The 17,476-nt window shown below is 51.8% G+C and overlaps 1 protein-coding gene and 1 long non-coding RNA gene across 2 annotated transcripts; both read right to left on the bottom strand.

The window, feature by feature from the left end:
- Nucleotides 1–3,828: 3,828 nt before the first annotated feature.
- Nucleotides 3,829–10,922, bottom strand: LOC310821997 (calreticulin-like; the record flags this gene model as incomplete). The annotated part of the gene is made up of 9 exons (XM_083694286.1): nt 3,829–4,098; nt 4,215–4,307; nt 4,428–4,571; nt 4,831–4,944; nt 5,275–5,484; nt 5,836–5,930; nt 6,252–6,455; nt 7,786–7,887; nt 10,829–10,922. The coding sequence occupies 9 exons, from the start codon at nt 10,920–10,922 to the stop codon at nt 3,829–3,831; spliced, it is 1,326 nt and encodes a 441-aa protein (XP_083550412.1).
- Nucleotides 10,923–11,231: 309 nt separating this feature from the next.
- LOC310821703 lies at nt 11,232–14,213 on the bottom strand. Its single transcript, XR_014554876.1, has 10 exons — nt 14,086–14,213; nt 13,501–13,560; nt 13,273–13,314; nt 13,009–13,064; nt 12,788–12,835; nt 12,545–12,603; nt 12,294–12,348; nt 11,928–11,989; nt 11,657–11,735; nt 11,232–11,451 (listed from the first exon to the last, which is right to left on the bottom strand). It is a non-coding gene; the product is annotated as an uncharacterized lncRNA (long non-coding RNA).
- Nucleotides 14,214–17,476: the final 3,263 nt, after the last annotated feature.

Raw genomic sequence — 17,476 nt, 5'->3', positions numbered from 1 at the left:
ACAGAGAGAGAGAGAGAGAGAGAGAGAGAGAGAGGGAGAGACAGAGAGACAGAGAGAGAGAGAGAGAGAGAGAGAGAGACACACACAGAGAGACAGAGAGAGAGAGAGAGATACAGAGAGAGACGTAGAGAGCGAGAGAGACCAGAGAGACAGAGAGAGAGAGGGCCGAACAGTCGTGGATTTTCATGGTAGCCCATAAAAAGCTCACTCATCCATGACAGGATGATTAACTCTCCTCCTCCTCCTCCTCTCCTCCTCCTCCTCATTCTATCCTTCTCCCCCCCCCCCTCACCCTGAGCAGGCTGGGAAGGGTTAATCCAAGTGTGAAGGAGAAGTGATGGAACGTACCATCTCTCAAGGACACCAACACACACACACACACACACACACACCGTTTCAATGACATCAAACACAGTAGACTGAAACACTCACACCACAACACAGAGATACACTGTGGCTGTCCTCTCATAGGTGCAGGGGTGTGTGTGTGTGTGTGTGTGTGTGTGTGTTAACGTGTTAGTGTGTTATTGTGTCAGTGTTCATGTGTGTGTGTCTGTCTGTCTGTCTGCAGTACCAGTCCCGTGTGAAGCCCACCTGCACCGTGAACCCCCCCCCCCAAACACACACACACACCCCTGTACCAGAGACGTGGGGGCAGACCCGTGCATTGCTCCGGTGCAAATTCTGCAATGCACCTTTTTTCTCGGTAATATAAAATATAAATATATAAAATGCTTAAGATTCAAGATAATGTAGTAAAGTCAGAGCAAAGGTCATTTGTTGGTGTTGTTTGTTCCCTGAAACGTGGGGCGATTTTTTTGGCGTTCGTATGTCTGTGGAACTGCGAGGTTTTATTCTGTTGAATAGAAACGATGTCTAGTTCTGTCTGTGTTTAACATTCAGATGCTGTCTGAATACATATCCTAACATCTACCGTAGCTGAGGGAAACGTAGCTGGAGCACGCCTCTCTCTGGTCATTCATAAATACCGCCTCAACATCCGTTCCTTAATCCTAAAACATGACCTGCTTTTATCGTGATGTGTCAGATGTTAAATCGGTGTATGCACCGTTAGGTGACCGCATAGTAAGCAGTTCCCCGTCCATTACCGGGTGATGTACCGTGCCCTACCGACCTCTCTCCGCAGGGAGCCCGTTGCCGTGGCGTCCGCAAGCAATCCAGAACAAACCGCATCATCTCTGCGGTGCTCGCGCTCCCATCGCACCAGCAGGTCTCCCGGTAGATCGGTAGATCGCCGCAGTCCCGGCGGGATTAAAACAGCGATTATACGATGATAGCTCTGTTTGGTTTAATCCGGGATTATTCCTCTAAAACAACCGGGTTAGGGTCAGTTCGTTTGAGTAAATCGTCGCTCCTCTCCTGAATGTCACCGCGTCTCCGTGGCTCTACCGACCATCCTCGAGGTCGCTGCTGCGCTTCGTCACGTGGGGAGCGGGAGACCGACCCCGGAGACCGGAGCGGGAGAACGAGCCGTTAAACACGTTTTAAACCATCACCGCGATACACCACAGTTTCACAGCCGGTTGTCGGTAGAGGACGGTTGTATTTCTACCGGTCTATTGTGCTGACGGGTGTGCGTGTGCAGATAAAACTCCGGTAAGCCCCTACCGGCCAGCGGACAGCTGGAGGCTGACGGTGAGGCTCTTCAGAGAGGGAACAGCTGAAACAGCTTCATCTGACGGTTTAATTCCCAGTCTCTCACATAATGGCACTCTTCTATAAATAGACGACCTTCCTCACAGAATGTCTGAAATGAGTCAAACCGTGGACTGAGTGTTAAAGACCCCAGTAAAAGCAGGACTTTATCTCGTCTCCTCTAAGTGTGATTAATAAAGATGATCAGTAATATTCACACAACACAAGTTCAAGTGAAACGACCCTCTGTTTTATTACTGTACATTCACATCAATCTGGAATCATCCTAACTTCCCAAAAACAAGGAAAACAAACATCTAAAAAAACTAACACCAACAACAAACAAAGGTAAACAAACGCAGCAGCTTCACACATCAGGAGGTATGAGGTTGTTAAGTACAGTGACACAAACTCACCATGGTAACAGGTGATGACTGGAGGTGGAGGTGGAGGTGGAGGACTGACTATACACCAGGTGAGAGGGTCCTTCTATATTCTACTGTATGCATGACAGGGAGACTGGGTTAGGGTTGGTTTAGTCCCTGGAGCTGCTCAGGGGAGACTGGGTTAGGGTTGGTTTAGTCCCTGGAGCTGCTCAGGGAGACTGGGTTAGGGTTGGTTTAGTCCCTGGAGCTGCATCAGGGAGACTGGGTTAGGGTTGGTTTAGTCCCTGGAGCTGCTGAGGGAGACTGGGTTAGGTTGGTTTAGTCCATGGAGCTGCTCAGGAAGACTGGGTTAGGGTTGGTTTAGTCCCTGGAGCTGCTCAGGGAGACTGGGTTAGGGTTGGTTTTAGTCCCTGGAGCTGCTCAGGAGACCTGGTTAGGGTTGGTTTAGTCCCTGGAGCTGCTCAGGGAGACTGGGTTAGGGTTGGTTTAGTCCCCTGGAGCTTGCTCAGGGGAGGACTGGGTTTAGGGTTGTTTTAGTCCCTGGAGCTGCTCAGGGAGACTGGGTTAGGGTTGGTTTAGTCCATGGAGCTGCTCAGTGAGACTGGGTTAGGGTTGGTTTAGTCCATGGAGCTGCTCAGTGAGACGGCCTATGTCCATATAAGGTAGGGTTCATATTCATGGTTCATATTCACTCAATAAAAACAACAACATGCTGGTTGACGTCATCTCTGATGTCACAGTAGGAGTAGCAGACGGACACCCAGAAACATGTCAACAACATGTCTGACCTTTGACCTCCTGCTGTCATACCACGGTTGATCCTGACCCGTTACAGAGTTATTACCAGAAATTCAATAAGTTAAAAAACAAATTAAAAGAAAAACTGAAAATGGCACAGATATTTTTCTTATTATAAACCATATCCCCCCCATCCCATCTTCAATCAGCCCCCCCATCTTCAATCAGCCCCCCCCCCTTCAATCAACCCCCATCCCATCCCCAATCAGACCCCCCCCATCTTCAATCAGACCCCCCCCATCCCATCTTCAATCAGACCCCCCCCCTTCAATCAGACCCCCCCATCCCCAATCAGACCCCCCCCCATCCCCAATCGGACCCCCCCCCCCCCTTCAATCAGACCCCCCCCATCTTCAATCAGACCCCCCCCATCCCATCTTCAATCAGACCCCCCCCCTTCAATCAGACCCCCCCCATCCCCAATCGGACCCCCCCCCCCCCTTCAATCAGACTCCCCCATCCCCTCCTTCAACCAGACCCCCCCATCCCCAATCAGACCCCCCCATCCCCATCTTCAATCAGACCCCGCCAACCCATCTTCAATCAAACTGCAAACCCCCCCCCCCCCCCCATAGTAAAGCCATATGGCATGTACCCCCCCCCCATAGTAAAGCCATATGGCATGTATCCCCCCCCCCCCCATAGTAAAGCCATATGGCATGTATCCCCCCCCCCCCATATGCCATGTATCCCCCCCCCCCCCCCCCCATATGGCATGTACCCCCCCCCCCCCATATGGCATGTATCCCCCCCCCCCCCCCCATATGGCATGTATCCCCCCCCCATATGGCATGTATCCCCCCCATAGTAAAGCCATATGGCATGTATCCCCCCCATAGTAAAGCCATATGGCATGTATCCCCCCCCATAGTAAAGCCATATGGCATGTACCCCCCCCCCAATATCGGCATGTATCCCCCCCCATAGTAAAGCCCATATGGCATGTATCCCCCCCCACCATATGGCATGTACCCCCCCCCTCCCTTCTCTAAAGCTCATCCTTAAAGGCAGAGTCTGTGTCCTCCTCATCTTCCTCTACAGCATTCTCCTCTTCCTCCTCTTCCTCCTCCTCTTCCTCTTCTCTGTCCTGCACATATTCCTCCCTCCCCCTTCTCTTCCTCCTCTTCTCATCCCTCTCCTCCTCCTCCTCCTCTTCCTCAGGCTGCTTTTTAGCCTCCTCCTTCCTCACCTTCTCCTCCTGGTCTATCTTCCTCCTCTCCTCTTCCTCCTGTGCCTCCTTCATCTTCTTCTCTGGGTCCTAGAGCAACAGGAACACACACACACGTCTGGATTGGGGTGTGTTTGTGGATGTGTGTGTGTAGATGTGTGCGTGTGTGTGTGTGTGTGTGTGTGTGTGTGGCTGATCAGTGTTACCTTGGTCTGCCCCCAGGTCTCCATGCCAACCTCCTCTGCCAGCTGGGCGTCGTCTGTGATCAGGAGGTTGTCAAAGATGGTCCCAGATTTCACCTGGAAGAACACATATATATATACACACACACACACACACACACACACACACAGTTAACTTAGTTCATATTCGATCATTAGTGTTATTCCACCTTAATAAAGGAGTCTCCAGAAGGTTACCTGCCACAGGTCCAGGCCGATGACTCCGATGCTGGTGAACCTGTAGACGTCTGCGTCGGTGCTGTAGTCTGGGTTGTCTATCTCTGGGTGGACCCACTTCCCCTGGTAGCCCGGGTTCTCCATCATACGGGCCTTCCACTCTCCCTGGGGAGGGACAACACATCCATCAGTCAATCCATCCATCCATCCATCCATCCATCCATCCATCCATCCATCCATCACGGAGGCTGCTGTCAGGGTTCTCTGTGTTGAATCAGTCTGACTCATGTGCTACATCGGGCCAGGAGTTTTTCCTGATCATGTGACATGGTCAAGGTGTGGTGGTGCTTGCCTTGTACTCTGGGTTAGAGACCATGGGTGTGTGTGTGTGTGTGTGTGTGTGTGTGTGTGTGTGTGTGTGTACCTTGTACTCTGGGTTAGAGACCATGGGAGGTTCCCACTCTCCGTCCATCTCTTCATCCCAGTCCTCCGGCTTCCTCGCCTCAGGGTCCGGAACGTTCTCTGGTCTGTCCCAGTCCTGACCAATCACAACGCAGCACACATTAGTCCTGACCAATCACAACGCAGCACACATTAGTCCTGGCCAACCACAACGTAACACTCATTAGTCCTGACTAATCACAACACAGCACACATTAGTCCTGACCAACCACAACGTAACACTCATTAGTCCTGGCCAACCACAACGTAACACTCATTAGTCCTGACTAATCACAACACAGCACACATTAGTCCTGGCCAACCACAACGTAACACACATTAGTCCTGACCAATCACAACGTAACACTCATTAGTCCTAGGCTAGGCTAAGTCTCTAGCCATGCTAGGCTAAGTGTAGCTAGCCCACCTCAGGTTTCTGGTCGTCTGGGTCCTCCACCCTCTCCCTCTCGTCCCAGTCCCCAGGCTTGGTGGCCTGGGGGTCCCTGATCTTCCTGGGGGGCAGCAGGTCCCAGTCGTCCTCCAGCCGTCCGCCCTCCACCCTCTGGTTGTCTATCCTCACCTGGTAGCTGTTGTCTGGGTTCAGCACCAGCGTGTACAGGTGGCTGTACTCATCGTCCTGGACGAGCAGACGGACACAGAGGCCACCTGATGTTATTGGTTTGATTGTTATTTCATTGCGTTACATTGTTGATTGTTTGACTGCTGATTGTGGTACACGTTCCTCATTCCGTTCCATGCATTACAACCAGCCCATCCTCCGATTTCTACCTCTGCCAGCCTCCCCTGGTTTACAGATACCTATTTCTTTCTACGAGCACTGATGGCCACGTATGATTGATTGATATTTCTGGGCAGAATCTGACCATAGCAGAGGCTGCCTATAGAGCAGGGTGGTGGTTCTGTGGTTCTGTTTGACCCACCTTGCCTATAGAGCAGGGTGGTGGTTCTGTGGTTCTGTTTGACCCACCTTGCAACGGATGTCCTTGTTGATCAGGTGGTTCTGGTTCTGGTAGTTGATGATGACGTGGACCTTCTTCGTGCCCGGCCCACAGATGTCTGGACCTGAGGGAGGGAGGGAGGGAGGGAGGGAGGGAGAGAGTCAGACAGGGAGAGAGAGAGAGAGAGAGAGAGAGCCTCCCCTGGTGTTCTACCTCTCCCAGCCTCCCCTGGTGTTCTACCTTCCCCAGCCTCCCCTGGTATTCTACCTCCCCCAGCCTCCCCTGGTATTCTACCTCCCCCAGCCTCCCCAGGTATTCTACCTCTCCCAGCCTCCCCTGGTGTTCTACCTCCACCAGCCTCCCCTGGTATTCAACCTTCCCCAGCCTCCCCTTGCCCAGTCCTTGTCTAGGCTTTAGCTCGGCGGGCTGCCACAGTCCTGCCTACCGAACATGAGGTGGTAGCTGGAGTCTCCGTGCAGGCGGTTCTGGTCCAGGTCCGAGGGGAACAGCTTGACGTAGCCACCACCGCAGTCGATGTTCTGTTCGTGTTTGACAGAGAACTGGACCACCAGGCTCCGCCCCTCGTTACTGAAGGGCTCAAACCGGGCCGACAGAGAGTAGAACCGAGCGTCCTCACTGGTCTGGAGACCTGGGGGAGGAGGGGAGAGGAGGGGAGGAGGGAGGAGGAGGAGAGGAGGGGAGGAGGGGAGAGGAGGGGGGAGGGGGGAGGAGGGGGGGAGGGGGGAGGAGGAGGAGGGGAGGAGGAGGGGAGAGGGGGGAGGAGGGGGGGGAGGGGGGAGGAGGAGGAGGGGAGGAGGAGGGGAGGAGGGGAGAGGGGGGAGGAGGGGGCATATATACTGAAAATGTACGCACTCACTGCAATGTAAGTCACTTTGGATGAAAAGAGTCCGTTTTGGCGCAGATTATATTATATATCAGGGATTGTCTCAAATGTAGAGTTGGCTGCCACTCTGACCTTGGGCTGGGGAGCAAAGACGTGTGTGTGTGTGAGAGACACCATAGAGTTAGAATACCACACGCAGGGAGAGACTGGGACAGAGGAGGGAGAGACTGGGACAGAGGAGGGAGAGACAGGGACAGAGGAGGGAGAGACAGGGACAGAGGAGGGAGAGACGGGGACAGAGGAGGGAGAGACTGGGACAGAGGAGGGAGAGACGGGGACAGAGGAGGGAGAGACGGGGACAGAGGAGGGAGAGACGGGGACAGAGGAGGGAGAGACTGGGACAGAGGAGGGAGAGACGGGGACAGAGGAGGGAGAGACTGGGACAGAGGAGGGAGAGACGGGGACAGAGGAGGGAGAGACTGGGACAGAGGAGGGAGAGACTGGGACAGAGGAGGGAGAGACTGGGACAGAGGAGGGAGAGACAGGGACAGAGGAGGGAGAGACTGGGACAGAGGAGGGAGAGACAGGGACAGAGGAGGGAGAGACTGGGACAGAGGAGGGAGAGACAGGGACAGAGGAGGGAGAGACTGGGACAGAGGAGGGAGAGACTGGGACAGAGGAGGGAGAGACTGGGACAGAGGAGGGAGAGACAGGGACAGAGGAGGGAGAGACTGGGACAGAGGAGGGAGAGACAGGGACAGAGGAGGGAGAGACTGGGACAGAGGAGGGAGAGACAGGGACAGAGGAGGGAGAGACAGGGACAGAGGAGGGAGAGACTGGGACAGAGGAGGGAGAGACTGGGACAGAGGAGGGAGAGACAGGGACAGAGGAGGGAGAGACGGGGACAGAGGAGGGAGAGACTGGGACAGAGGAGGGAGAGACGGGGACAGAGGAGGGAGAGACAGGGACAGAGGAGGGAGAGACTGGGACAGAGGAGGGAGAGACAGGGACAGAGGAGGGCTTCATCACCTCTGATAATTCACTAGGGAGATGACTTCAACACAGCCATCATAAGCTCATCTTATCTTTCCATCACCGCCGCCTGGGGATCTATGAGGTCTCAGGGGTTGAATACCTTTGTCCTTTTCTGCGTCTCCGTAGAACCTCCCGGCCGTGAGGACGAAGTGCCCGTAGTCTGACCGGTGGCTGGACTCCACCCACCGCGTCCTCCACGCTTCTGACAACCGCCAACATCACAAACATTCAACATTAACAAGATAACAGCCTCCAATGTCAGACTACAACACCTTTACAACAAGCAAGAGGGGGTCTAGAGAGAGAGACAGAGAGAGAGAGAGACAGAGACAGAGACAGAGACACAGAGACACAGAGACACAGAGAGAGAGACAGACAGAGAGAGAGAGACAGAGACACAGAGAGAGAGAGAGACAGAGACACAGAGAGAGAGACAGACAGAGAGAGAGAGACAGAGACACAGAGAGAGAGAGAGACAGAGACACAGAGAGAGAGACAGAGAGAGAGAGAGAGAGAGACAGAGAGAGAGAGAGAGACAGAGAGAGAGAGAGACAGAGACACAGAGAGAGAGAGAGAGAGACAGAGACACAGAGAGAGAGAGAGACAGAGAGAGAGAGAGAGAGAGACACAGAGAGACAGAGAGACAGAGAGAGAGAGACAGAGAGAGAGAGAGAGAGAGAGAGAGAGAGACAGAGAGAGAGAGAGAGACAGACAGACAGAGAGACAGAGAAAGACAGAGAGAGAGAAAGAGACAAGCTGCAGGGGGATCTAGAGAGAGAAAGGGCAAGAGAGACAAGCTGGATGGTCGAGGTCAGAGGTCACTAAATGGCGGCCTCCTTCTATCTGGACCGTGACACATTTCCACAGCTGTCCGCTCCTTCTAGAGGAAACTGGAAGTGTTCAAGGAGACTGTGGTCCTCTGTGGCTCAGTTGGTGCTAACGCTTAGGTTGTGGGTTTGATTCCTGCTGGGACCATCTATACTGAAATGTATGAACTCACTGTAATGTAAGTCACTTTGGATAAAAGCGTCAGCTAAATGGCAGATATTATATTATTATAGACTGTGAACACTTCTCATACATGCAGGAACAGATTCAGGGAGAGAGAGACGTTTCTCCTCATGTGGACTTCATAGACAAGCTGATTGGAAACTTCAGAAAACGCTTTGACAGCTTCAGCCCAGGACAGCAGCTTCAGCCCGGGACAGCAGCTTCAGCCCGGGACAGCAGCTTCAGCCCAGGACAGCAGCTTCAGCCCAGGACAGCAGCTTCAGCCCAGGACAGCAGCTTCAGCCCGGGACAGCAGCTTCAGCCTAGGACAGCAGCGTCAGCCCAGGACAGCAGCGTCAGCCCGGGACAGCAGCTTCAGCCCGGGACAGCAGCTTCAGCCCAGGACAGCAGCTTCAGCCTAGGACAGCAGCGTCAGCCCAGGACAGCAGCGTCAGCCCGGGACAGCAGCTTCAGCCCGGGACAGCAGCTTCAGCCCAGGACAGCAGCTTCAGCCCGGGACAGCATTCAGCCCAGGACAGCAGCGTCAGCAGCTCCTCCTGCTCATTCAGAATCCATTCCTCATCACAGACGTCAGAGGATTTCAAAGGAGGTGACGCACACCTTCAAGTGGGCTCATGCTGGATCTCTCCAGATGGAACTGACTGAACTGCAAGCAAATGTTGCACTAAGAGAGCATTCTGGGGTAACTGACCCCACACTTTCTGGCTACAGACAGTGTCTGAGACTGTGTTCCCTGGTCTAACCAAAGTAGCACTGTACACCGTGACCATGTCTGTCAGACAGCTTTCTCCACGATGGACATACAAAATAAATACCGTTGTAGACTCACCATTGAGCCTCTCCATACAGTATGAGCATGAGAATGGCCCTGACTCCATTCCTGACTAGGTTCAAGTTACTGGCAGGGCAAGAGCCCATTTCTCTCACTAAAGATATGTGAGATGGAGAAGTGGGAGAGAGTGGGAAAGATGGACATTAAACCTGTGTTTTGATTTTTGAACAAATATGACAATTATAACACAGGTTTAATGTCCATCTTTCTCACTCTCTCCCACTTCTCCATCTCACATATCTTTAGTGAGAGAAATGGGCTCTTAAAAAAAAAAAAAAAAGACACTTTAAGTTATTTTCTGTGTGAACATTTGTGATACAGTTGGCCTACTTTTATTCATGATTCGGCTGCTTATTTATTACTTCATGTTTGTATTGAAAATGTGCAATAAATATTGTTGACATTTTATTGAAATGTACTACTTTGTTTGTTAGCTATACAGACATACAATAACTACATACACCCCTGAATCAGAGCGCAAGTTACACATCTGAATGGTTCGGACCTTTGGTGGGCGGAAATTTGAGTCACTGGACCTTTTTGCATTCTAATTGTGTCGAGAGAGAGACAGAGAGAGAGAGAGAGAGAGAGAGAGAGACAGACAGAGAGAGACAGAGACAGAGAGAGACAGAGAGAGAGAGAGAGAGAGAGAGAGACAGACAGAGAGAGACAGAGACAGAGAGAGACAGAGAGAGAGAGAGACAGAGAGAGAGAGAGACAGAGAGAGAGACAGAGACAGAGAGAGAGAGACAGAGAGAGACAGAGAGAGAGACAGAGAGAGAGAGGGGGGGAGACAGAGAGACAGAGAGAGAGAGGGGGGGGGGAAGAAGCTGCAGGGAGGTCTAGAGAAAGAGATGGAGGAGCATCACACGGCTTCAGCTGTCAACAACTGATATATATACACACACACACACACACACAGCAGCTGTCCGGTGAATACATGCAGCTATCAGGCATGCAGACCGCAGCAGTAAGATAAGAACGGTTGAGATGAGAACAAAAACCCGCTGGTTGCGCCGCTCGTCTCTGAAGTACATCACACGGACGGATCACGGTCGGGAGGCCGGCTGGCTGTCTGGAGACGGCTTAGCCCAGACGACTACCGGGGAGGAGCAGCAGGCTAACCCGCTAACCAGCCCGCCAACCAGTCCGCTAACCAGCCAACCAGTCCGCTAACCAGCCAGTCCGCTAACCAGCCAACCAGTCCGCTAACCAGCCAGTCCGCTAACCAGCCAGCCAGTCCGCTAACCAGCCAGCCAGTCCGCTAACCAGCCCGCCCGCAAGACATCAGTCAACTCACCTCCGTCGTCGAACTGCTCTCTGAAATACACCGACGGTTCAGCGCCGAGCCGCGCAGCCAGCGCGCCGAGCATGAGCACCAACACCCGCATCATCCTACCGCCACAACCCTCCGAGTCGACCGAGAACCGGGAATCAACGGACCGACGGGAATCTGCCCACCGATGATGTCCGCGACGTACGCCGGCGGCCACGGTCACAGGCTGGCCAATCCCGCTCCACTGGAACAAATGTCTGCTTCTCATTGGCTGGCAGGGCGGATCTCTGGCGACCGGACCCGTTATGGCACCGATCGGTCAACAGACCGGATCACAACAACGTACACAGGCCGGTTCTAGACATTTCACACCATTGGTGATTTTCTTAAACATGAAAGCCATGTAATGTACACAGTGAGACATGTCTTGGTACCAGAACAAACATCAAAATGGCCTTTATTGAAGAGTTCACATCAAAGCATCTACAGTTCCACATTGCAGCAGAGTAAAAATAAATTGGCAGCCATTTTAATAGTCTCCAGTTGACTTCTCATGCAGGTTCCACTGGTCACCATGTCACTCCTGCAGGAGGGGGGGGGCACCACAGCGACCACGTCCTGGGGGGTGGGGGCACAGTGACCACACCCTGAAGGAGAGAGGGGGGGGGGGCACTGGTTAGTTACCGAGCCACGTACCCAACATACACTATTCCAACACGTCATCACTGGGGTGACATCAGCATTCTTTACTGTCATCAAGTCTCAGGGAGAGAGTTCAAGAACTGAATCATCATCTCAATCACCCCAGGTGACGTCACATGTGACAGAGCCAGGCATCAACCTGGACCTCACCTGTTAGGGTTGTGGTTCAGGGATCACGGATGGCGTCTCGCCTCATTGGCCTGGCGTCCTGAAGGCAGACCGAGGGAACCTGAGGGGGTGGAATGAGGAGGTTTCAGAGCAGGAGAGGGGCTCTGCAGGACGGGCTAGTCCCTGCCGCTGTGGCCTCAGAGGAAGATTTGGAACGGTTGGGGTAGAATCAGGGGGATCATATGGCAGAATCTTGTCATCAGTGGCGACAGGTTGAAATAACAGAAACGCGATGTGTAAAAAAAACACTTACATGGCCTTGGTCCTTTACTCCGAGCCATGACGAACCAGGACCTTCTGTGATTGTGTTCAGCCCTGGAATGAAGAGAGAAATGCATTCAGGGTGGGGGGAGGGGGGTGAACACTTCTTCACGGTTGTGTATGGATACATCAGATAGGAGCGAAAGACAAATGCTCTTGTTCTTCAGGGTTCATCTGCTGAACTATGGGGTCATCACTGTATCAGAGTAACATTCTGGGGGGACCCACAGATTAAGCCTAGTCCCAGGCCAATCTTCAGTGGAAGAAAGTGATAATCCCTGGACTTCACTTAATCTGTCTGGGGGGGGGGGGGACCCAGCCCCATGTGTTCTAGTTTGATTGAAACTTCTGGATTTACCACTTAGCCTTGTGAGGAGATTCCTCCATAACAGACTGGGAGCAGGCGTCCACACCTGTGAACAGGAAAACAGGCATTCAGACAAAGCCAAGGAAAAAACAGTCTGACACAGTTTTACCGTCTGATACATCAGCTAGGAGCGAAAGACAATGCTCTTGTTCTTCATGGTTGATCTGCTGAACTATGCGGTCATCACTGTATCAGCCACAGCTGGAAAAGGGCATTTCATGACTATAGTCAATCTAACTCACCATGAACTCCTGGGAGGGGCTTCAAGATGAGACGTCAGACTTCATCACAGCAAAGACACCTGAGAAGAGACAGGTTGATTGGATTAGGGCTACAGGTGGAATGGTCAACGGTAACATTCTATTCTAGAACCGTCTCAGGTATCAAAATTCTCTTTCAGTCTGTTTCAGAGAGATTCCCATTGATATTTTCAACATCATCAACGGTTTAAGGGCTTAGAACTCAAGACAGATGGTCTCGCATACCTTCAGACTTCTCCCAGGGTCTGTAACCAACCAGTCAGAAGGTACCACCTGAAAATAGAAGTCAAAGTTAACCTGATAGTCAAGGCAACACCTGGACCACTGTATCCATGACTGAGCCATCAGTTCAGATTCTGTCAGAAATCACTTCTGTCCACTACTCTTATCAAACATCACTGGCTTGACGCCAAGTCAGGACTGTTAACAGGGAATTGACAGCATACCTTTATAGACCGTACTGGCTCGTGCGTTCATCATGCTGCATCGAGAACTGCAGAATCTGAAAGTTAAGATACAGAAACACGTTGATCATGAACATTCATGAGATCAAACCCGTCTGGTCAGTATGGTTGGTGTTTCCTCACATTCAGATGTCCCTACTAACATCTACTTCATACTATACAGACAACCTGCCTAGTAATATTACCATTATGACAGATCTGTCAGAATTATATACCGTTACGAAACAGGTAGTTAATTCCACATACCTTCAGCCTGTTCCAGGGTGGGGAACTAAAGTCCGTTCCGATCTGAAAGTAACGAGACGATCCGTTTAATCAATGAGACAACATCATGGACCATCCATGGGTGACGTAACAGCCATCAGTTTGAAGTCTGTCAGAAATCACTTCTGTCCACTACTCTTATTCAAAACCTCATCATTGGCTTTGTGTCAAATATATCAATCAGTGTTTTGTGCGGATTAGACTGCCTACCGTCAGTCGTTACCGGCGGTCCGAACGTCGGGCGGGATCCGGAGGACGGCTCCGCCAAACCTGAACGGTTCAAAACGGGACCGGGTAAGAAATACATACATTCATATTCTTAAAACCCATTTCCAGGATCAAACCCGTGTCTGGTCAGTATGGTTGGCGTTTCCTCACATTAACTCAGATGTCCCTACCAACATCATCTTCATCACACCAGACACGGACACGGACACCGCGGTAGCACGATGCTACACCGGCTAGCCACGGGAAGGCTGCTACAAAGTTCACAGACTGACTTCATTTTAGTGTCCTAGTTCAAATCACAGCCATGCAACACTTAGTAAGTAATATTACCATTATGACTAATATCTCTTAGATAGAATTAGATGACATGCTGTCGGAGTCAGATCGTCGCCCCGCCACGTGTGCCGCTGACGCACGGAGGACGAACCCTCAGACGACGGAGACGACCATCATCTCATCTCATCTCATCTCATCTCATCTCATCTCATCTCACCTCATCTCAACCTTCATCACCAGTCTGAGTCCGCTGTCAGTCTGAATACTAGATACATGTTCAGAGATGCTCACCTTTCTGGAGAGGCCGCCATCGGCTGTGTTCCAGAGGAGAGCGACGGGAGAAGAGGCCGCCACCGGCTGTGTTCCAGAGGAGAGCGACGGGAGAAGAGGCCGCCATCGGCTGTGTTCCAGAGGAGAGCGACGGGAGAAGAGACCTTCCGGGGGTCGACCCCGGGTCTTATACCCGCGCCCGCTGCATCACGGGAAACACACCCGCTAGCGTCACATGACTTATTAGAATATTCTATATTATTATTATTATTATTATTATATCTTTAAACAAATCAAATACAGTGGTAACGGAGAATCTCAGAAGGGCTGTGATAGATAGGTCTGATAAGAGTGTCGTTCTGCTCGTCCAGGGAGTAAACATGACCACAGTCACGCCATACGGAAACAAGTTTCACGTTCACGTTTATTGTTACGTCTCAAACACGAGGGCAGGGAGTACAATTCTTGCGCTCGGTTCCTTGACAATGCAGCATACAAAATACAAATAATACAAATAATACAAATACGCAGTAGGAAACGGTGCTGTACTTCCAAAATATTTATTATGAGAACAAAACTTTGACATCAACTCTGAATCTGCGGTCCGTCTCACTGCGTGGAAAACCTGCAATGTTGGAAGAAGAAAACATGACACTCATGAGAACAAACCGATAAAAAAACAAATAAAAAATAATAATCATCATCATTATTGTGTTCAACTTCGTCTCACACAACAGCTTGTCTATTAGTTACCATTTGTTAATCTTCTGCCATTTGCTCTTTGTTGTGGTGGTGGAAAGCTCGGCAGCACCCTGCCCCCCCTCCCCCAGTAGCCCCCTGTCCCAGGACCCCCTCATCTCCAGCCCCCCGATCCCCTGTGTGGTTCCATACTTGGTGTTATGGTCTCTGATGTTCACGTCTGCCTGGTGATTCACCTCCATCAGCGTCTCCAGCCTGCCCTGCTCCTTCACCCTCCTCTTCTCCCTCTCCTTCAGCCTTCTCTCTCTCTTCTTCTCCGCCTTCTCTCTCTCTCTCTCCCTCTCCCTCTGTTGCTTCTCCAGCCTCTGTCTCTTCTCCCCGTCCTTGACTAGCTCTTGCCTTTTGACCCTCTGCAGCTTCCGTAGTTGGGTGGCGGAGGTCTCGTCATGGTACAGGTGTTCCCCCTCTTCCAGGAGGTCCTGGCCCCAGAAGGTCATGTTGATTTTTTGGCGTAAACGCTCTTTGGACCTTGTGCTGACCCAGTTCTTGACCCAGTTGATCCTTCTGCTCCTTCCCTGCTTGGGTTCTCTCTCCTGCAGCGGGTCGTACGGGTACCAGAGACACCGAGAGCCGTCCCGGCAGAGCTCACACCCGCAGGGGCCGAACATCAGAGCGCACTCCTCCTCTACCTCTTCCTCCCCATCATCATCATCATCATCGTTGCTACTACCAAAGCCCGCCTCCTCGTCCATCTGCTCATACTGGAAGCTGTTTTTCTTCTTCATCCTGGGTTCTCTCTCCCTCCTCTCCTCTCTCTCCCTCTCCCCCCTGCGCCTCTCCTGCCTCCCCCCATAGAACTCCCTCCTCCAATTAGAGCTCTTCAGAATCTTCCTCTCCGTTCTCTGTTGGAATCGGTTATTCACCCAGCTCACCACTCGTCTGCCCAATCCTGTTTCCTTCTTCGCCTCCTTCTCATCCTTTGCTTTCGCCTCACCTGTCTCCCCTGCCCTGTCAGGGACGGAGTCTCCTCCCTCTCCCCTTCCCTCCTTTCCATCTCCAGTTGTGCCTCTAGCAACATGTGTAGGCATTGTGCTGTCTTCTTCATCTTCCTCCTCTCCCACCTCTTCCTCACTGCCATCAGACTCGTCTGTTGAGAGGTCATATTCTCCTGGGCTTCTGTCTTCCATGACAGGCCTGGTGGTGGTGGTTCTCCTCAGCCCCTCTCTGCTGCCAGTGCACCCAGCCATGGTGGCCTTGACCTGGGTATGGTACCGGGCCTCCTCAGCCTCCTCCTGGAGCCTCCACCAGGCCGTCTCTGAGTCCACCACAAGGACAGTCCTCTCCTCCAACTCCTCCTCACACTCCTCCTCCTCACCCTCATCCTTCTCTTCTTCCAGGTCTATCAGCCTGAGGTCTCCAGGGTCAGGTTCAGTGGCAGGGCAGACCCAGCGGAGGATGGGGTTATCAGGGCCTGGTTCAGGGTCAGCAGCCCTGGGTCGGAGCCCATCCTCTGGGGTAAGGTCCGGTCTGGGCCGGGGTCGGCACTGGATCACCCAGACGTTGGGCATGCTGAGAATGTCCACAGCCGGCTGGAGCGGTCTCTCACCCTCCTCTTCTTCATCTTCATCCTGCTGCATGTTATCTGTGTTCATCTCCTCCTGTCTCTCCTGTCCTCTCTTTGTGGGGTTGACTCCTAACAGGGCTGTGGGGTTGACTCCTAACAGGGCTGTGGGGTTGACTCCTAACAGGGCTGTGGGGTTGACTCCTAACAGGGCTGTGGGGTTGACTCCTAACAGGGCTGTGGGGTTGACTCCTAACAGGGCTGTGGGGTTGACTCCTAACAGGGCTGTGGGGTTGACTCCTAACAGGGCTGTCGGGTTGACTCCTAACAGGGCTGTATGGAGGAAGACCTTCTGAACAAGACTCAACACTAGAATGAAGAGACTTCTAGAATTCTATGGATGATGTCATAAGAGAATTCTATGGATGATGTCATAAGAGAATTCTTTGAGTACTATGTCATAAGAGAATTCTATGGATTCTCAGATTAATTGAGAATTTGATTACGACATCATGACTCCATTGTCATAATAATCATCAATGATGGAGGTGAATTGAATCTCATGGTGCTTGGAATGAAACTGGGAATACCAAAAGGCTCTTTCAACAAGACCATGGAGACATTCTGATTGTGTGATACTGTTCTATCATTTCCAATACCACACATATTTATTCAATGTATTTATTTCAACCCAACAGGACTGATGTTCTAATGTCATGAGTGGTATTGCCGTTATGAGAATACACAAGACTTGTTAGGTTTCATTCAGAAAATGAAACACCTGAACAGTTTCTTCCCCATGGCAGTGGGGCTCACAACCAAGCCCCCTGCCTCTCACTGACTCTGGGACTTCCACCCCCACCCCCCCCTGTCACACACACAATGCACTGACAGTGTAATTTATAACTATTTAAAATTATTCTAATTGATAGTGACATGCCCCATAACCACTCCACAGCCTCTAGCCTCATAACCACTCCACAGCCTCTAGCCTCATAACCACTCCACAGCCTCTAGCCTCATAACCACTCCACAGCCTCTAGCCTCATAACCACTCCACAGCCTCTAGCCTCATAACCACTCCACAGCCTCTAGCCTCATTGCCACTTAGTCTCACACAGCCTACAAGATGCATTGTTCTGCTGCTCTTTT

The sequence above is a fragment of the Argentina silus genome, assembly GCF_951799395.1.
Source record: "Argentina silus genome assembly, chromosome: 22".
Classification (NCBI taxonomy): Eukaryota; Metazoa; Chordata; class Actinopteri; order Argentiniformes; family Argentinidae; genus Argentina; species Argentina silus.
Note: the sequence above shows the minus strand (reverse complement) of the source record. Positions and strands in the feature narration are given on the sequence as shown.